This window comes from Vulpes lagopus, chromosome 4 (genome assembly GCF_018345385.1).
Source record: "Vulpes lagopus strain Blue_001 chromosome 4, ASM1834538v1, whole genome shotgun sequence".
In the NCBI taxonomy this organism is placed as follows: domain Eukaryota; kingdom Metazoa; phylum Chordata; class Mammalia; order Carnivora; family Canidae; genus Vulpes; species Vulpes lagopus.
In genome coordinates, this window is record NC_054827.1 from 4938137 (window position 1) to 4959469 (window position 21333).

At 47.1% G+C, this 21333-nt stretch overlaps 1 protein-coding gene across 1 annotated transcript in view; it reads left to right on the plus strand.

The window, feature by feature from the left end:
- Positions 1 to 21333, plus strand: part of CSMD1 (CUB and Sushi multiple domains 1) — a 1877909-nt gene that overhangs the window by 1701013 nt on the left and 155563 nt on the right. Inside the window, exons 40-42 of the mRNA XM_041753151.1 lie at positions 1220 to 1336; positions 10343 to 10552; positions 20111 to 20299. Coding sequence (XP_041609085.1) covers positions 1220 to 1336; positions 10343 to 10552; positions 20111 to 20299 — 516 coding nt within the window. The remainder of the gene's footprint in view (positions 1 to 1219; positions 1337 to 10342; positions 10553 to 20110; positions 20300 to 21333) is intronic.

Here is a 21333-nt window from a genome sequence, read left to right on the forward strand (position 1 = left end):
ATACCCACAAAGCAGGCCCCTGGAGAGCTCATACTCTAACAACAAAGCTGACGGTAAGGGCTTTACTGGCATTATTCCCTCATCCCACAAAATTACATTTAAATTTTTTTTTGAAACTACATCTTTAATAACTTATACAGTGTTGAAACCCAGACTAGGATTCCCTAGCTTGGGCAATTACCATATTCACCAGACCTGATTTTTTTAAGACTAATTTAGGTTTCTCCCCATATCAAATATATATCAGATAAAGTCTTTCTGTGCTGGTGTTTAAAAAGAAGAAAAAGACTCCGCTACAGGTCCTAAGTGGAGATTCAGAGATCTCTGAAAGAGGTTTCCTCCAAAACCCAGTTTGGGTAATGAGAACATTTTTAGGATAGCAATAAAGCCTTTTAATGTGACTCCCTGCGAAGAAGTTAGAGCGTTTGCATTATTACATTGAAATATAAGAAAACTGACATTTTAATAGGTCACAAGTGGTCAAGGGTTAGAATTTCATCTGCTTTAATGCATATTATTTGACAAGTGTGTTATAAAACCAGCTGTTTCGTTATAGTCAAACCACAGCTACAGTAGCATAAAACGTGAGTAACCCAGATCAGGCCAGACACGGAAGCTTAGTTCTCGTCACTACAGTGAGTGTGAGGTTGGCCGGGGAGAGCGTGGTTTTGGTGAGCTGCACTCCAAAACAGAACAGAATTCCAAAGGTAATGCCTCCTTGTTAAAACATCAGTCCTGGAACCCATCAGGCTTGGCTTCCTAATCTGTAAAATGGGTAATAATAATAATATCACTTTTCTTAGGGTTTTATGAGAATGAAGTCATGCACTGTGTTTACTCCGCCTGGTAGGTGGCACGTAGTTACCAGTGAATAAATAGTAGCTGATACTATAACTCAATGCATAGCCGCCCATACCCTGAAAGTCATGGGGATGTTGACTGACATGCATTAAACTGACTGACCTTTCCTGGGTCTCCGTGGACCGTGTCCCAGAAGCAGATAGTCTTTGAAAACCAGTCTTTGTTCTTCAGTGGTTGAGGTGGAGACGGAGAACCGGACCCGTGCATAATGAGTCGTTGTATTGTGTGTGTGCTGTAATTAAGGGTAAACCCACTTCTGCAGACTTGCTTTCATGTAGCACAAATAGGGAAGCTGGGATTAAATCCCCTCGGTGGAAAGCAATGACCCCAGCACTAAGCACCCTTGTCCACTTCACAGCAACCTGCGGAGGGACGCTGAGCAGCATGGGGGGTGTGATCTTGAGCCCAGGGTTTCCGGGTGCTTACCCCAACAACCTGGACTGCACCTGGAAGATCGAGCTGCCCATTGGCTACGGTGAGTGAAAGCATTTTCATTCCTAAAAATTCAACTTTTTAATTTGTATCTTGGAAAGAATTCAGCTGAATAAAAAATGTGCCTTATTCTGTTGACGTAACTGCCTTTAATTGAAAGTGGCGTAGAAATTTAAATAAAGCTTTGGCAGAATGACTTCAAGAACAGAAAGTTATTAAAAAATCAATTCGGCCATGCAGCTCTTTTCAAGGCAAATTAAATTAGATGGATGATGATAGAGTGAGCACACGAAGTATAAAATGTAGCATCGCTAATTCAATTATCCATCTCTTTATTTATAATGCCACCTTTTATGATCTATTTCTGGAATTCACTGATGGTTGTTGTTTCTTGGGAACGATTTCTAAGGCTTTTTCAGGTTATGGCACATTTTAGGATTGCTCTATAAATTTTTTGTAATTACATATTGCACTGATGTAGGTTCATGGAAATGGCTTTTTATAATACTTAGTTTCAAACGTTCTGCTTATCCACCTTAAGTAATTAATAATTTTAATTGTTGTGGACACTGAAATCTCATTATGGCCTTTTCCAGAAATTCATAGTCTTCGTGAAATTTTGATTCCCTACCAGTACTTTCCTTGTCTGCATCATGATGTCCTTCATATCCGATCTCATTAATTTGGGTTTTCTCCATTTGTGATTTTCTCCAAAACACCTGGGAAGGTGCACCAAGGTAGGCCCTCACTGAGTGTCCTAGGAAATAGTGATTGAGAACTTACACACTAAGTGAAATGTTAGTTGAATGATGAACTTAAGCCTAAGTGGAAATCAGTGCCCTAGAAGATCATATTTTTTATTAGGTTTTCTAAACTTTGCCTTAAGAACCTATGCCCAGGATGGCAGCAGCAGGAGTGCAGAATGGAGAGGAAGGGTTCACTTGCTTGGCAGAAAGCAGCCAAGAGGAATCATAGGCAGGAGGGCCTGGCAGGTGTCAGTCAGGTGTGCGATTGTGGACACACTAGACAGACATGGAGTGTGACACCAGGGAACAGGGGAGTGTGGAAAGGCACCCCTGCTGGGGAGACCTCATAGGAGTTCATGTCCATTGGGGTTTTTAAGGGACCAGCCAGGGGGTGAGTGGAATTAGGAAGGGGAGAGACCACTAAAGGATTATAGAGGCTCTCTATCTCTTCCAGTTTTTTAGTGTAGTTTTGTTTTTTGATCATCAACTCTCTGAGCATTGGGGAAGTAGTTCTGCGCTGTGTTGAACCAGCATTAACTCAGCTATTCTCAAAAGCGGGGTCTGTTTCCATTCCCTGGGGATCTGAAGATGTGGATGTGGTTGATACAATGGTTGGTTGAGTCAGTGGTGGGGTTGGATGGGGATGGGCCATACCTGCGACCCACCCTATTCCAACACAGCCTTAAGGCCCCTGAGGGTCAGAGGCTTATTAGACAAATGACCACAGTAGTTAAAAGCAGAGAGTCAGAGAACTGCAGGCCCACTGCAGTGCTGACTCTGGTGGGGCATGGTCTACAGAATGGGAAATGTGTGTTTCTCATCTTAAAAACCAAAAGAGCCCCATAGGGTTATCGTGAGGGCTAACTAAAACAATTCAGGTATGCAGCCCAGGTCTTGGCCGTGTAAACAGAAACAACAGAAAACAAAGAAGTCAGGTGGATTTTATTATTATTATTCCAAATATTTCCCACTTTCCTTTCAGATCTCATGAGAAATACATTATTCATGAATGGATATAAATATTTTATTAACTTGTTTTTCCAACTTGACCATTCTGTGATTGAAAAGGTTATAGTCTGGCATTTTTCCTTATGTTGCTCATGCATAAGCCAATATGAAAGATAAAAATTCAGGGGGAAAAATGAGTCACGTTGTCTTATGGTCATGATCTATGAACTCAAACAAAATATCTATTTAAAGAAATATCAGAATGAGAAAAAAGATTTATGAAATGTTATAATTAAAATAATTTAAGTCTTTAAATGTTTGATATTGCATAGTATTGGGTTTTGGAAACATCCTGAAGAAAAGGCGAAAGTAGTAAATTTTAGGTCATAAATCCTAAATACATACAAAATAGTATCACCATCCCTGGCTTTTTAGAATGGATGTAGTTATGCTTCAGAATACAGTTGAGCCATGAACATCCTGGGGCTTGGGGTGTTGACCTCTGCATAGTCAAAGATCCAAGTATGACTTTTGATTCCACAAAAACTTAATTCCTAGTAGCCTACTGTAGACCAGAAGCCTATGAACACGTATGTTGTATGTTATATTCGTATCATGTACTGTATTCCTACAATAAAGTGAGCTAGAGAAAAAGAAAAGTCATTAAGAAAATATTAAGAAAGAGAAGATACACATATGGTTCTGTACTGCATATAGACGGACCCATACAGTTCAAGCCTGGGTTGTTCAAGAATCGACTGTGATAATAAAGATTAAATGTAATGCACCAGGTCCGCTTGTGATAAAATTTATAATCTCTAAATATCCTTCTAAACATGAAGTTACGAATTTAGGGAGAAGGCATGTAAGTGGTGGTAGGTCCCTCGACATGGTGAATATTTAGGATTTTCTGTCCTTGCTACAAAAGCTTTCTGAGGTTTAAAAATTTACAGGGCATTTTGCTGATGTCAAGAAACTCTACAGCCTCGCTTTCATCCCCACAGGAGATTCTTGAAACTCTTTAGTAAATTAATTTTGTCTATTCCTGGTCTTCTTTTATCTCTGACTCTTCTCCATCGTAATGATGTGGCTAAAAACACCATCTCCCCTCTCAAAGGCACATGTTTGAGCTCCACATTTTCAGCTTCATGTGACGTATTTTCATCTGGGGCATCCGAAGGGGTCACAGACTCCGTTCAAATGCAGATTCATCACTTTCTTCCTTTCCTTTGCTCGGTGTCTTCCATAGTGGATTCTCCTAGTTGGTTCCTCTCCATATCTCTCCATATCTCCAGCACTCCTGTTTCCCCGGGACTTCCCTCCCCCTCGACCTTAGCAGCAGGTTCCTCCCCGGGCCTCCCAAGTCAGAGGTAAACATCAGATAACTCCCCTGGAATTTTGAGAAAGTAAGTTTGGGTTTGAAACCCAGGAATCTGTAAGTTTAAGTTAAACATTCCAAAGGTTTCTTATTAAGAAAACCAAACCAAACAAAACAAAACAAGGGGCACCCGGGTGGCTAGTGGTTGGCTGTCTGCCTTCAGCTCAGGCCGTGACCCCGAAGTCTTGGGATCAAGTCTCACATCCGGCTCCCCTCAGGGAGCCTGCTTCTCCCTCTGCCTGGGTCTCTGCCTCTCTCTGCATCTCTCATGAATAAATACATAAAATCTTAAAAAAAAAAAAAAAGCATAGCAATGATGACCATCATTGCCCTTCATGATAATTTCTCCCCTCTTTGATCTCCCATATTGTGTCCTATTAGCACCAAACCTTAGGATGATTCCGGAACCTTCCTTGCAATTACCACCCAGGACAGGGCTTCTGTGTTCTCAGTGGAACAGGGAGGTTGGGAAGATACGTTTCTATGGATGTCACAGCAATTGACCTGGAAAATCTCCGTCGTTAGGATGATCTTGGTAGGAGAGATATTTGCTCCTTCAAGGCATAACGTGATGGGTATTTAACGTATGAGGTAGAGTTAATTGGCTCAAGTGAACATGCACATCAGCGCGTCGCTATCGCAACTCACTGCCCACGCCTGCCCTAGATCTCCTGCGTGTGTGTGTGTGTGTGTGTGTGTGTGTGTGTGTGTAGGGGATTCTCCTAATGCCTCTTTCTCTGTCTGAGGTTTGGGAAACCATTTCAAGCAAAGTACGTGGCAGCATCAATGAGGGAAGTTCATCAGGAAATGGGCACGTGGGAAACTCACTCACATAAAACACAAAGAGGTTGTGTTGCAGCTTACTGCAAACATGTAGCTAAACTTGAAGCACCAAATACCGAGGAAAGTGACTGCTTAGACCAGCAGGTCTCAGATTTCACCATGTGCAGGAATCCCTGGCAGGAGTCAAGTCGTTATGATGAAATCCCCGTGGCTGGTCCCTCTGTGCTGTGTCTCCACACTGCTGTCCAGACGTTGAAGGGGGATCCAGAGTTTTCTTAAAAATAAATTCCATTTCGAAAAAAATAATAATAAATAATAAATTAATAAATAAATAAAATAAATTGCACTTCAATATTTTTAAGGTTGATTTTCTCATTTCTTCAAATGCTACCCCAAGTATCTGCACCTGCATCCCTGTGTTTCTAATTTTCAGTCGTGGTTTCTGGCTGCTTGGGGCAGTGAGGACTATCATTCTGGTAAACACCGATGATTCCAGGCCCACCAGCTGCCTGTATAATACGCTTCTGCAGAACATGATACCATTGCCCTTCTTGATGGTTTTCATTCATGGGAGGTTTTGTCGGGGGTTTTGAATCTGCCCGTACAGCGGGGTTGCATGGGACCTATAGAGTGTCAGATCCATTACTTAAGCAGCTACCAGCTCAGTCAGATAGTTCTTGTGATTATCCCATTCCCTCCCAGGCCCATGGGTCAGTCGAGAGTTTAATTAAACAGGCAAGATGATTAGTTGCTTTGGCGCTACATGCCAACCACCGTTGTCTCGCCTTCCTAACTACTCGTTCCAGTGACAGCTATTTTCTACATCCCATCCCAGGGAGAGAACGTGGCTCTCCAAGTGGTGGAGCGACTCTGAGCTGAGGGGCAGGTAGCAGGTGTCCTGGGCGCTCCTGTCTGGGTAGAAAGCTTAGCACTATCAGTCACTGGTGCTATGACTTTGCACAACTTACCACCTGTTTTTGACCTTCATTTCCTTACCTTTAAATTAAATATCACCGGGGTACTTGGGGGCTCAGTCGGTTAAACATCTGCCTTCAGCTCAGGACGTGGTCTCAGGGTCCCAGGGTCCAGCCCTACATGGAGATCCCTGCTCAGTGGGGAGCCTGCCTCTCCCTCTCCCTCTCCCTGTCCCTCTGCCCCTGCTCCTACTGTCTGTCTCTCTCTCTCTCTCTTGCTCTCTCTCATGCATGTGCTCTTTCTCTAATAAATAAATAAAATCCTTTTAAAAAAATGATAGAATAAATAAATAAATAAATAAATAAATAAATAAATATCATAAAATATGACGCTCACAGGGCTGTTCTGAAATAATGCGGATGCCTGATACAGAACAGGTGTTATTTGACTGTGAGCTCCTTTTCGTTGTTACACCAAATTCTCTGATGATTTCCACGATCTTTTTTGTTGCTGTCTTGTGTGGCTTTGGCACAAGCGTAATCGACACACAATGCCTGTCTCTGTTTTCTGGATTTTTCCAAAGTCACAGCCGTCAGCAGAAATGCCACCATGCTTTTTGTTTGTTTTTGCTTTATCGTTGCATTTCATACTTAAAATCCACCGCACCGACTTTGCCTGCCTCGCTGTTCAAAAGGACCATGTCCTTGACCATCTAGGTCTGGCGTAGGGAAGCTATAACAAGTGCTTCGGAACATTCACACGGCTCTGAAACTCTGATCTCCTTTGCCGTGGGTTCATTATGCACAGGGGATGCTAAATAGAGCGCTTCATATTCAAGGTCTATCAGCTTAAAATGGGGGTTTAACTCAGGAGTCATGGTCACATTACTATTTAAAGTTTTGTCAAATCCAAAGTCAAAATGTCTTTGTGCAGACGACGTTTACTGGCACTTAATTTTCGGTGTGAACAATAATCAGAGGGGCACGAAGATCATGTGCTGTGTAAATTCCACCAAATGGACGTTCAGATTGATTTTCTTGTTGTAATAACACATTTTTTTTTCTTTGGCGTTTTGTGAGATAATAAAAGGTTAGCTAAGTTAGGCTTACATCAATCCCTTCATTTTAGCTTCGTGATGTCAAACTGGACACAAGTCGCTGAAATTCAGAGAGCCGAATAATCCCATTTTAAACCAGATTAGCACTGGGCTGTGTTCAGTTCCATTTCCTGATGTGTATGAGGCGGTTTGATACGTGGCCGCATACTTTATCCTGCTTAAAATGCTAATTTTCCCCCTAAATTCATAATTGCCCTAATTCTGTTTCCATCTCAAGTTTAATTCCAAATCAGATAAAGGCCACATTTGCTGTTTCCTTCCCTCTGAGATATTGGCCGTCTTTAACGCTTTGCCCCCTTGATCGGCTTGCTGACCTCCAGTTCTTTCTTGACTGTGTCATTCCATGAAGTTCAAACTGTATGTCTGGGTAAATCCGCTGAGGTCTGCATGTGCACATCTAAAACGAGCCTCTCGTAAGCCATTTCCCTGCTACTCGATTTGATACCCACCTCGTGAACGAGTCTCACAAGCGTCTGATCTTGCCCTAGCTCCCCGCATGCTCGGGGCACTTCGGGGCATGGAGGGAAACGGCAGGAACTCGGCGGCTGCTGGTGGTTGTTCTTGTGGCGGCCTCTGCACCCTGCCTCGTGGGGACACGTGTGACGGGTGTCCCCGGATCTCTGTAGACCACGGGGCTCAGCGGCCCGGACCTAGTCACATACTCAAAACAAGAGTTGCCTACTACAGTTTCCTTATTAGTAACAGAACCCTTATCAGATCTGGCGGCTGTCCTACAAAGCTGGGTTTCTGATTCAACAATGGGGGTGCGGGGGCACAGCCAGCACTGACGTGTGGCCTACTAAATGGGCTGGTACATCAGCTCCTGTGGCCGTGGGGGGGCGGTCAGAACTGGGGGACAGACAGGGCCATGAGCCCTTCCTCCCTCCTCCTTCTGTCTTTCCTTGCGTCTCTCCTTCCCTCTCTCCTTCTCTCTCTGTCTCATCCTCTCTCAATCCCTCTTTTTTTTTTTTTCTTCTTCCAAATTTTTTTGACCAACATATTTGCTGAAATTTAGGGGAAAAAAAATTTCACTGATGGTTCTTCAATGAAGAGAATTATTTGACATTTTTAAATATTTACAGGGATGTTTTAAGTCGATGGCATTGCTCCCCACTCCTGTATTGCACGTGACATTGGAGTGGCCGAGACCAAGGCCACGGGGCCCCCCTCCCCAATGGCTCGTGAGCTGCTTATCTATAGATTCTGACTAGGTCACATGAATTTAGTTACTCACTGTAAGATGATTCTAAGTTCTGGTTGACTGGTGAAAGATCTTCCCCTCAGACCAGGTTTCTCTCCTGCCATTTGCTTCCTTCGCCCCTTCCTAGAGTTTCTCGTGTTCTCTTAATTTTTTTTTTGATTTATTTTATTCATTTATTTTTTAGCAACCTCTACAGCCAAGGTGGAGCTTGAACTCATGACTCTGAGATCAAGAGTCTCATGCCCTTCCAGCTGAGCCAGCCAGGCTCCCTCTGAGGCTCCCCACATTCCCTTCACCCCTTCCCTCCTCTTACAGTCAAGGTTGAACAGTGTTAATACAATCAGTCCTCTCCAGTAAGAACTGAAGCATTTCCAGCGTCCTGAGCGGGTTAGCTCTTGTTAAACCAGGAAAGTTAGCTCTTTGTCACCAGCCCTGGGTGTAAGCCTAGCTCTGCTGGCCCCGCGCTGCCCTGGCCGTGACACCCAACATCGCTGACCTTGCTAACCTGTCAAATTATGATGATGCTCATAAGGACTTTGCTGGTACCTGTGAGGGACATGTCAGCTGGTAACCTGGAGCCCCTGTGCGGTGGTCGGCCTCCCATTGAGGCCAAACACAAAGGACCATGGCTGACTCTCCTGCGCCTCCTCGTGAAGTTTTCTCCACAATTCATAAAATCGTTTTTCTTGGCTGACTTCAAAAGTCCTGAGCACCACATGTCTCTTTCCTACGTTACATGAACTGTCCTTGTTCCTTTTGCACTGAGTTCTGCTTGTGATACCCGGATTCCCGTCAATACCTAAGTAGACACGTTTGCTTTAGTTCCTCTCTGCCCTTGTACTTAAGTCAGACAGCCCAGGGACGCATCGTCTTCAGTTTTCCAAACTCACAAAGCCCGTGTTGACTACATTAGATGAAAAGTAAAGATAAAGCTCCTCTTACCAACCAAGAGCAGAGGAACAGCACATAGTCCAGCTTTTCTCATGAGTTGGGAGAATAATCGGTAATGGCTCTTGGATTTCTCAATTTAAGCTTTACAGACCTAAATTAATTGCATGAATTTGTGTAAAAATGAACGCCAGACCCAGCGCTTTGTCACCACACTGGGTGTCGGTCTAGCTCTGCTGGCCCCGGGCTGCACTGGACAGGACCCCTAGCCTCCGTGAGCCTTACCTCGCTCACCTGTCCAATCGTTTTATTTATTTATTTTCAAAAATGTCACAAAGTTGCAACAAGTGACTGTTAAATATTCCTCTACATTCCCCTAAATTGTCCTCCATGATGGATATAACAACAGTGACATTGGTCATCCGGACGGTCTCGGCGTGTGACCTGAGCCAGGCTGTTGGATGGAAGCGTGTCAGTGGCAGTGGGTCCCCGGGTTGGCTTTCTTGCCCACGTCCATGACTTGCTTTTTTATGTGCTCATGACGCAGTTGAAGCAATCACTTGCTAAAACTAACAAATCCCTTGCGCGGTGGGATCATCATCCATTTAAAAGCCACTTTGAAAGGCTGTTGCGTTTCTTTAGACCCATTTGGGTTTCTTTCTTGAGAAAGTTGTAAAGTAGCTCACGGATGATTAGACGTAGTTACAACCTTGCATTTTTTGGCTGGAATAGTACAGAGCTGGACAGCCATTGCCGTGCTTGAGCGCCAGTCGCTCTTCTGCGTACTTCACCTGTAGCGCTCTGTGATGTAATGCCGGCGATCGTATTTCACAAATAGCTTGATTTTAGGGACATTGGTTACATCAACAAAGGTCACCCACCAGTGGGCGGTGCAGGTGACGGGGAACCAACATGCGCTGGAACGGGAACTGTGTGCTCTCCGCCACTACGACCGCACGGCCTCCCAGAGCACCCTGTGCGCGGAGACTAACCCAATTTTAATCACTTTCGATAAGCACTGATCTGCTACATTTTGTCATTAACTTTCATTCATCGTGCATATTTTTCCCTAGGTGCACACATTCAATTTCTGAATTTTTCTACGGAAGCGAATCACGACTACCTGGAAATTCAAAACGGGCCGTACCACACGAGCCCGACCATTGGGCAGTTCAGCGGCGCCGACCCCCCGTCCGCCCTGCTCAGCACGACACACGAGACGCTCATCCGCTTCTACAGCGACCATTCCCAGAACCGGCAGGGGTTTAAACTCGCTTACCAAGGTAGGAACGCGCACGCGGCATGACCCCGCTCGCTGGTGATGGACGCGGGCCGCCAGGGCCTGTGCTTCCCGGGTGGGGGCACAGCCGGGCCGCCGCGTGAACAGGGAGCCCGGGCGCCCCCCGCGCACCTTCCCTCCTAGCCCGCCTGCCTCACAGCCCTCCCCTGTCGCTGTCCTCTGAGCCGCTGGCCCACGGGGCCCTTCCCGACTACATCGTGGTCGCTGGACTCCCAGTGGCAGCGGGGCGGGCAGCGGCTCTCCCGCCCTGGGCCTCATCTCAACTCAAAACACGGTCCAACGGTGTTGTTCGTGCCATTTCAACTTATGTCAGAAAAACACAGACCCAGTGAATGAGCTTCACGTTTTTTTTTTTAACCGTCTAAACATGAGACTTTACAACAAATTTGATTCAGGCATTATCAAACCATTTCTGACACGGGAAAAAGTTCACAATTTTCATCTCATGCCAAATAATTTAGCTGGCCTTTCTTGAAAATTGTCAAATCAAATGAAGCTGAAAATGTCAACAACAGAGCTCTTCTCTCTTGTGTTTTGACCATGACTAAGTCACTTGCTTTCATTAATCTTAGAGACTGTCTTTGAAGTTAGGGGCTTTCCTATTTTCTTACTGGAAAGGGATGGTGTTTTATGTCGAGGTTTTAGACGTTGTCACTGAAGTTGTTACTTAAATATAAGACACACGTTTAGGTTTCTGAATTCAGGGGTCTCTTAAAATACAAAATCCAGGGAGGAGGCAAAAAGAGAGGCAAGAAAGGCTGGCCAGTGAGGAAGAGGCGGGCCGGACCCCTGTGCCCGCGGCACCCCGACTGCTCCCTCCTCCCTGATGCCCTCAAGAAGGTGTCATCTCCTGCTTGAGAGGTGCATGCACACACAGGTGCACACACAGGTGCAAACACACAGATGTACACACACAGGTGCACACACAGGTGTATACACAGCTACACATAGGTGCACACACAGGTGTGCACACAGGTACACAGGTGTACACATAGTGCACACACACTACAAATGCACAGGTGCACACAGGTATACAGACAGGTACTCACAGGTGTACACACATATGCAAGTATCCACACCAATGTACACACACAGGTGCACACACGTGCAGGTACACACGCACAGGTGTACACATACAAGTGCAAACACACAGGTTCATACACATATCCATACATGCAGGTACACACACAAGTATACACACAAGTGCACGTGCACACACAGGTATACACATAAGTGCAGGTGCACGCATAGGTGTACACATGCACAGGTGTACACATGGGTACACACAGGTGCGCACCCAAGTGTACACATGTGTAGGTACACATACGGGTGCACAGGCAGGTGTATACATACACAGGCACACACAGGTGCATACATGCAGGTGCACACACAGCCCTATACATCTGCAGATGCACACACAGGTGTACACATGCACAGGTGTACATATGGGTACACACAGGGGTACACACACAGGTGTACACACATGCAGCTATACATACGTGTACACAGACAGTTGTATACATACACAGGCACACACAGGTGCAAACATGCAGGTGCACACACATCTATTTATACATAATTTCCAGTGTGCCTTTGACCCCTGTCTGCCCTCAGCTTCCACTTTCTGGGAGACAGTCTGGGGACTTGGGTGACCCCGTTTCTCAGCTACTGGTCTCTTGCCGTCGGCTCTTTCCCAGTCTCATTTAGCCTGTGCCACACCTTGGCACCTATGGCATCTTCTGCTCCCGTCCCCCCATGGGCGTGCACCAAGTCCCGTATCCCTGGGTGTGTCCCGCACGGTCCCTGCACTGGCAGCACCCTGCTCCCCGCCCTGAGGGACAGCGCAATCTCGTGGCGACTCCACAGCCACGGGACCTCCTTACCTGTGCACCTTGCTCATCCCCCGGATTGGCCACGGCCTGTGCAGGGCTCGCGGAGCCCCACGTTTCCATCATCACGTCCCCCGGGATTCTCCACACCTGGACACGGAGGCTGGGGCGGTCAGGACGGGACAGCCGTCCTGCTCATCCCGGCGCTCGAGTTCTGTGGGTCCCAGGACAGGAGTCCCTCCCGCTGCCCCCCGCCCCCCACGATACCCAGGCGCCAGGCCTCCAGGCAGCGCTCGGCATGCACCTTTATTTCCAGATGGGCTCGGCTTGCAGGCTGCCCACCTCCCTGCACCGCTCGTGCCCCCGCTACTGCCGTGCCCACCGCCGTCATCCTCGGGCAGCCCCATGGCATCTCTGAGGTCATGCCAGGCCCCCCGCCTGCATCCTACGCCTCCTCCTCCGTGTCCTCCTCTTTTCCCCCAGAGAACGGCCTTGCAAGTTGGGCCACCTTCATTCTTCCCCGTGGGAGGCGAGGGCGTCCCCAGCCCCGGTGTCCCCAGTCACATGCAGCCCCTCGGGCTGGCCAAGGACACACGTCACCTGAGACGGTGCCATACAAAGGGCAGCGCTCTGACCTGAGACCAGCACAAAGCTCCAGGGTTAAGAAGAGGGGGTTTCCTCTGTAGGGAGGAAGGACACCTGTGAGGGGGGGCTGGGGCCCTAGGACTGCCGGCCAGGATGCCAGGGGCCGGGCTGGCGCAGGATGACAGCAGGGTCTGGCTCCCATGCGTTTTGTCCTGATGCCCCCATGGGAACACGCTGTTGGGCTGAGGGCTTCTGGGACAAGGAGAGACTTGGGAGGATTTCTGGCTGGCGTGGTGCCAGGCAAGCGGGGGCCCCCTGCATCTTGCTGGGTTGTCGGACGGAAGGTCTTGGACCTAAGGCGCTGCTGGGAGAGCAGCATGGGCCTGCATGTGAGTGTGCACATGTGTGTGCGTGTGCACGTGCGCTGGGCTTCCTCGCCTTCCCTGGCGGAGGGTGAGAAGGTGTTGGCAGGTGCCCGACACAGGAGCGTTCCACCTCCACACGCCTTCCCGTTGTCCTGGCCTCTACCTGTCCACGTGGCTGGACTTGAAACCTCAGTAGTATTTACTGTGAATTCCAGGCTTCTCTTTCATGTTTATGTATATCTGGTCTCTAGCTTCCCCTCTTTCTATTGAAACGTACATTCTGTTAAAGTGTGAACATTTCATTCACGACCATCGTCATTTTAAACCGGGTTATTACGTGGTGATCTGCGCCGTTCACTCGGTGTGATCTTAGGGTATGACCCAGTAGGAAAGAGATACTCGGTGACTCTCCTCTCCATAAGCTGCCAACTGCGTGATTAATCTCAGTTGATCCCAAGAATCCCAGAGTCTCAAAAAGACTTTCCAAAAATCTTCCCCATTTTGAATATTCTCAACACTGTATTCAAAATCTGACTTTTCTTTCCTTATTGACCTCCAAAATTCAGATACCAATTCCCATGAATGGCACTATATTTTAGTATAGTTTTTGAAGCTACATTTTATCTTGCATGACTCTAACCTCCATAGTTCAAAAATATCTTTTTTTTAATTTTATTCTTGATATTTTCCAGGGAAGGGTTATTAAGGCCGTGCCTGCATAGCTCTGATGCTACCAATTACTTAAACCCAAAAAGAATGATTTGAAATAGACACACACTACACACACACAAAGTCTAAATAGGAATTATCCAGACAAGAGGTCACAAGTAGCTGCAGTTGGCTGGCAAAGGATTATTTTTTAAACTATTTTTATTTATTATTATTATATTATATATTATATTATATATATATTATTACATATAATATACATATATATTGTATATTACATATACAATACAATATAATGTATTTTTTATTATATATTCATAACATCATAACTTATAATATATTATTTATATATTATATATTTATTATGTATTATATATTTATTATATATTATTTATTATACATTATTTATTTATTAAATATTTTAAATATTTCGAATTGCATTTCACATGATTTGTGAAATATCTGTAGATCCACTTCCCTTTATCTTGCAGAATCAGAATCTGCAAACATTTGGTCAGGGTTCACATGGAGGGACAGTCCCCTGAGGTGCACTAGTGGCGGCCCCTTTCCGAGTGGAAAGGCATCGACTTCAGAAGTTTCCTTTAGCCCCTGTGAGCTTGGATCATTGATGCTGTCTGTGCGGCCTTTAAACATTTTATTTTGTGAATTCTCATCTAGGCCAAACATCTTATTGGCTGAGCAAATGTTTTATGTACTTGATGCCTGACCCTATTTTAAGTATCCATGTTAAAAAAAAAAAAAGGTCTTTTTGTTGCTACTCCAATAGAAAAAAATTTACATAAATAAATAAATAAATAAATAAAATTAAAAAATAAAAAATTAAATTAAATTTAAAAAATAAATTATTTTTTTTTAATTTTTAGTTATTTAGGAGAGTCACACAGAGAGAGAGAGAGAGAGAGAGAGAGAGGCAGAGACATAGGCAGAGGGAGAAGCAGGCTCCATGCACCAAGAGCCCGACATGGGATTCGATCCCGCATCTCCAGGATGGTGCCCTGGCCCAAAGGCAGGCGCTAAACCGCTGCACCACCCAAGGACCCCTAAAAAAAAATTAATTACATAAATTTTTAAAAAAGGGGAAAATAGTAAATGAATAATTCCTAAGCCATGTAACTTTTTATCGTAGGCAATTAATTTCCTATAAATGAATGCTGTAAAAATAAATCAGAAAATGAGAGCCTGAATTTGTGGTGCTCCATTTTCTGGAAGGGTACCCTATCTGACAGGGATGACAATTAGCTGAGCAGTGTTTGTCACTGTATGAAATTTTTTTTTTCACTGTGTGAAATTTATAAGTTGGCGAAATGACACAGTACAGACCTGTAAGTCACATCGAAATCCCTAGGCCCTACCTGAGGTGTGCAAGCCACGCTTGTAATTAATGACTCGTCAGAAGATGCATGTCATGCAGGTGAGGGCTGTCATTGTCCGTGCTGTCTGTGCTGTGCCCCTTATTCTCAAGCCTTGTCATGTATTTATGGCCGCATAAAGGTCGGAAATGCTACCGGTGGATGTAGCTGTCGAGAAGTCAAATGGCTTCTACAGGACTTGAGGGATGGAAGGCGAAGAGCTGTGTTGAATAAAAGTGAGTCCACAGCCCTGTTTCCAAGCCAAAGGCTGGAAAGTGAAGGACCTGCATGCACGCGATCTATCAGCTCCTTAGAGATGGGAAACTGCGGTCGATACCAGGAAGCCGGCCACGCGGGTCCCTGGCGGTCACATGACACCCTACACTGTAAACTCTCCACCCAGGGTCGCTGGAGGTCGACGGACATGCATAGTGGGTACTTGGATTTTAACAATGGGAGGGGGGGAGTTTGGGGCCATTAAGAATTTTAGTGACTCTTGTTTTTGGTTTTTCCAAGTAGACATTCGGGGAAGTTGGATATTCCTGTCTCTGCCTCCCTTTCTGACATTACAATGTAATGACGGAATATGCCCCCCAAAACCCGAAAGGCGACGTTAATTACGTCCACCATAGGAAGTGAAAATGTCTCTTTGTTCAGAGATCCGCTCTTTTCCTTTTTCATTTATTTATTTATTTATTTATTTATTTATTTATTTATTTTCTTTTCCTTTTTCCTTTTGCTCCCTGTACTAAGCACTGGTATTGCTGTAGAAAGGATGTGTTGGGTCTTCTTATTCATTTATTCAATTATAAAACTGCTGAATCTGTGCAGATGGAATCTACGAGAAACTAGGCATTGGCTCATAGATGGGCTCCTCCCTTCAGGAGGGGAAGCAACGCAGGTGCCTTCCAGGCGGCGCATGTGGGCTCGCTGACTGCTCGTCGCAGCCCAACCACGCTTTCTGCAGGACCGTGATGTCCCCTGAGACTGTCCCTCGCCGCGAGGCCCCGAGCCGCCCCGTGCTGGCAGGAGAGTGAGGCTGGGCTCTGCTCACCCTGTCCAGCCCGCAGGGAGGCCCTGCCTTCACCCCCCAGGGTGCCCCAGGCTCGAGCGGACAGGTGCCCGCCGTGTTGGGGTCCCCGCCGACCTTGTAGTGGGTCCACCTGAGGCCGAGCTCCGAGGCTCAGCTCCTGCCGTCGGAGGCCACAGCGCTGCGTGCTGCACATCGGTGCTGTCCTAAGCTCAGACTTTCCCCAGGTCCTGCCCAGCGTCCCCCCGCCCGGCGCCCGGCGGTTCCTCTGGATTCATACCCCTCTCCCTCCACGACGTGAAGGCCCGCTGAGGCCTCCGCTTTGGGGCCTGGAGCCCGCCGTCCCCCGAGCCCCCAAGCTGCCCCCCAGGCCAGGCGGCCTCTGTGGTCGCTGTCGCCCTCCAGCAGCTTGTATGGCCCATCGCAGCATCGGGGGATAGTCCAGGCCGAGGGCGAGACCATGATCCTGGCCTCGCCACCGAGCAGGAGGGGGCTGCCCTCGAGGCGGCGGCGCGGCCAGTCTGGCAGCCAGAGCACGAGTGTGCAGTGTGCAGGTGTGGGGTGTGCACCCGAGGAGTCCTGTGCACGACTGCACGTGCCTTACCCACTGCCGCGTGCCCGGCCTGACGCTCGCCTGACAGAAGTCAAGCACCTGAAGGAGTCTTCAAAGCCATGTTCCAGGGGGACGTGGGGGCCTCCGCCACCTTTGCTCCCTGACTCGGTGGTGTGTGCCCCAGGGTGAGTTGACGTGTGCGTGCTAAGTGCTATTCCGTGTGACGAGCCACTAGGAGTCTCTATTAACGGGACCTTGTTTGTGACGTATTGTGGTAACTGAAGCTCAGGGGTGATGCCCCAGAGGCCCTGCCTAGCCACGAGCAGAGCCCCCCAGGGAGGCGGAGGCTACGCTGAACCCGGTTTATTAGATGCTTCTCACATGGAAACCGCCGTCTGTTTTATATATATATACACACACACGTAGGCTTTTATTAGCCGCTGTATGTGATATATTAGAGGACTCATTTCTCCAACAGAGTTTATTATATTTCAAGCAAAACAAGAATGAGGACAAACTGCTGATTTCATCCTGAAAGAGTGTAATAAAGAAGGAAATTGGTTGATAGTTGAAGCACAGTATGGGAGTCTGTTCTTTTCGTGAACATGGGTCTCTAAAGTAAATTCAGACTCAGATAACCAGATTGCAGGGAGGCCTGCCACACGCGGTGGACACTTGCCAAGCCGCTGGGCCCTGGCTCTCAGGAGAAGGCTGTTCTCAGTGTGGGGTGGCCCCTGGGAGGTGGGCAGCCTTGTGGTGTGTCTGCCCAGTTGGCCCGGAAGGAGCACGGTAGGGGGATAAAGGAAAGGAATGGGGTACGCACGTGTGCGAGTGAACACATATGGATGTGCAGCTGTGTGCGTGTGTGTACACGTGTGAGTGCTTGTGTGCATACATATGTGTGTGCATGTGTGTGTGTGGATTGTGCATGTGTAAGGTGTGCACACGTGTGTGGATTGTGTGTGTGGAGTGTGCACATGTGTGTTTATTGTCCACATGTGGGGTGTGCATGTGTGTGGACTATATGTGTGGGGTGTGTACGTGTGTGGACTGTGCGCGTGTGGGGTGTGCATGTGTGTGGGATGTGCACGTGTGTGGATTGTGCACCTTTGTGGGGTGTGCATGTGTGTGGATCGTGCTTGTGTGGGGTGTGTGTGTGTGTGGATTGTGCGTGTGTGGGGGGTGTGCGTGTGTGTGGATCGTGCGCATGTGGGGTGTGCACGTGTGGATTGTACACGTGTGTGGGGTGTACATGTGTGTGGATTGTGCATGTGTGTGCATTGTGTGCGAGTGGGGTGTGCACGTGTGTGGATCATGCACATGTGGGGTGCGCACGTGTGTCCCTTCACGTGTCGTAGAGAGAGAGTCGTGCACGTTTGTCTTGCTTTCTGGTCCCAGGTCCCCGGGCCTCATCCTCACTTCACAGCTTCCTGAGCCGAGGTTTGCCGCGGGTTGTGACCACAAGGACAACCGGTAGCGACACGCGTGCCGTTGGTCCTTGAGACACTTTCTTTCAAGACATATTTTCTCGCACCGGATCGGTGCTCTTCCCTTCGGGCAGCTAGAGATCTGTTCCCCTGCCGTCGGCTTCTCTGCGAGGCTGCCGAAGCCACATGCTGTGCCCACGGGTGAAGGAAGCCGGGCTGCGCCTGCGCAGACCTGGCGCCTGGTGCCTCGTGCTCGATCGCCACTTCCACGATTGAGTGACAGCACTTCTCCTTCGGCTCGTGGCTTAGAGCTCGGAGCTCCATTAACAGTAATCGTGAGTCGGGTGCTCACGGATCTGGGAGAAAGCCTTCAGGGCTGATTTCTCCTCCTCTCGGTCTCAGGGATGCCGAGCTCCACGGTAGCTTCACCAGAAACTCACTACTTTGTTGGTCAAGTGTGTGACTTCACAGAAGTGACGGTTCTGAGCTGTGAAGGCGACGCGCCAGGAGATGGCGGTGGGCCCAGAACCCTGCAGCCGGCCCCGTCCTCGGTGCCCACGTGCCAGGGGGTCTTTCCCTGCCATCACCACATGTGCTACAAGTGGGACGCGGTGAATCCCTTTCTAGCACGAGGCAGGTCGGGGGTCCCATCGCGCGCCAGCCTCTGGGACGTGGGCTCTGATCTTGTGCGTAGTCAGCCGTCGCCCTGCGCTCCCCGGGCAGAGGGCAGCTTCCCGCAGGGGCCGTGGGGGGGCAGTGCCAGCAGGAGTCTCAAGATGCTCAGGGACGTCCCCGCTGGCGCATCCTCTGATCTCTGCTGCTTGCGTGCGATTGCCTGTAGCTGCGTGTCTGATCCTTGTGCAGAGACACACAGGTGCAAATATAATAAGTAAAGCTGAGGGATGCTGAAATGGGAAAGGAGTGAAATTAAGGATTCTTTCATCTGCTAGCTGCAGTGAGGGTTTAACCGTGCTGTTAGAATTTGAAATCCATCTCACAATTTTGGAACTTGCAGAGACACCGTGTGTGTCGACTGTGCAGTGACTCCATCGTATTTAAAATGTAAGCGTCATAATAGGTATTATTTATTGCACGAACTGTATTTGATTAATGATTGCACTGACAGTGGTGGCTAGCACAATGCTTCTACAGGAGCTTTTTTTTCAAAGAAACAGAAAATGGAATAGATTCTTTGTAAATTTTGTCGGGAACAATTAATTAACAAATCAAAACATAACAACAGCCGCATGCTTCCTAGTCAGTAACGCTGAGGGTGGAGGGCTGTATGATTCTCATTTAAATTAAAAGGGAGTTAGGCCCACAATCGCCAGACATTCTTTAGAGGCAATTTTTGTTATCATTTGTCTTACTTCTTTTAAAAAAAAGTCACACAAAAAAATAAAAAATGAGAATAAATATAAAAATGTCACTTCGCACCACCTACTGTTTTTTCCAAGGTCTGCACCGTCAGATTTAGTGTCGGTGTGCGCTTTACTAAAGCACGCAGGGAAGTCCTTAGTAGGCGGGAGTGGGTATAATTCGGTTACTGCTACTGATTATGGTTTCACTCAGTCGGGACGGTAAGTGGCAACCTGGGGAAGATCTGTCTTAAAACTTACCGAAAAGCTTCACCTTAAGAAACCGCATGTGACCATCGTCCTCCCAATTCCAGAGTCGCTTACCTTCCTGTCTGTGCACCCGATTATGTTTCAGCCTATGAGCTGCAGAACTGCCCGGACCCGCCTCCGTTCCAGAACGGTTATATGATCAACTCGGACTACAGTGTGGGCCAGTCCATCTCTTTCGAGTGTTACCCTGGGTACATTTTAATCGGCCACCCCGTCCTTACCTGTCAGCATGGGATCAACAGAAACTGGAATTATCCCTTTCCAAGATGTGACGGTAGGTTAATCGTCCTGGGCAACAATTTAGTTTTTGTGTGTATATAATAGTGCATCGATTATTAAAGGGACATGTTAAAGAATCCGTTAACGTATTCAGCAAATACGTATTGGGGATCAATTATGTTAAACTCACTCTACTTAGTATTTCAGGAATATTTCATATACCATCAAATTAAAAAGACGAATAAACAGGTCTTGCCCTCACGGCAACGACAAAGAAAACCAAGTGATAAATGCAAAACCACACACGGGCAGAGGGTTTTGATGAGTCGCGTGTAGAGGGATGGCCTCTGCTTGAGAAGTGACCAGATAAATCTTTATGACAGTCGTCGTATTTGGAATGACAGTGCACTGGGTTACAGGATTAGTGGAGGGAAGGATGCTTATTAATTGTACCCTCGATGTTTTTGGGGTTTTTTTTATTGCTAAACTTTGACCACGATCATATGTTGCTTTTGTATTTTAGAAAACGGATTTTGTTTTTGTCGTGGGCCTTGAGGCCCATATAGTATTTCGCTGCTCAGAGATGGAGCCTCCAGGGTAGAAAATACAGTGTAAGCAAAGACAGGGTGTAGAAGCCGCCCTAGGAAGATAATGCAGTGGTGCGATTCAACGGTGTGTGATGATGAGGGTTTCTCAGGAGACGCGGGAGTCGGGTGGACAGGGAGTCAGGTGGACAGGCAGTGTTGACAGAGGGAATCCAGGTTCATCAAATGTCCCTAGTCTGAGCAGGAATCACTTCTCTGAAGCTTCTGTATGACTATCTGATTTGTTTGATGGTTTTGAAATCTGAAAGTAACATCAAGTCGAAGTTAATAGATCAAGTATGCTATGAGGACAGCGTATGAAACAGAAAAGTCACTACAAGCCTAATATTCAGACATTGTAAACATAGTACCTTTGAGTGAAAAAATAATGAAATTGCCAACTCTGCGGTCCTTTGAAATGCTAAACACATATATCCCATGTGGCAAAAGGGAAATGCAACCAGGTATGTTTGAATTTCTTCTGAAAAAGTAAAAACAAAACAAA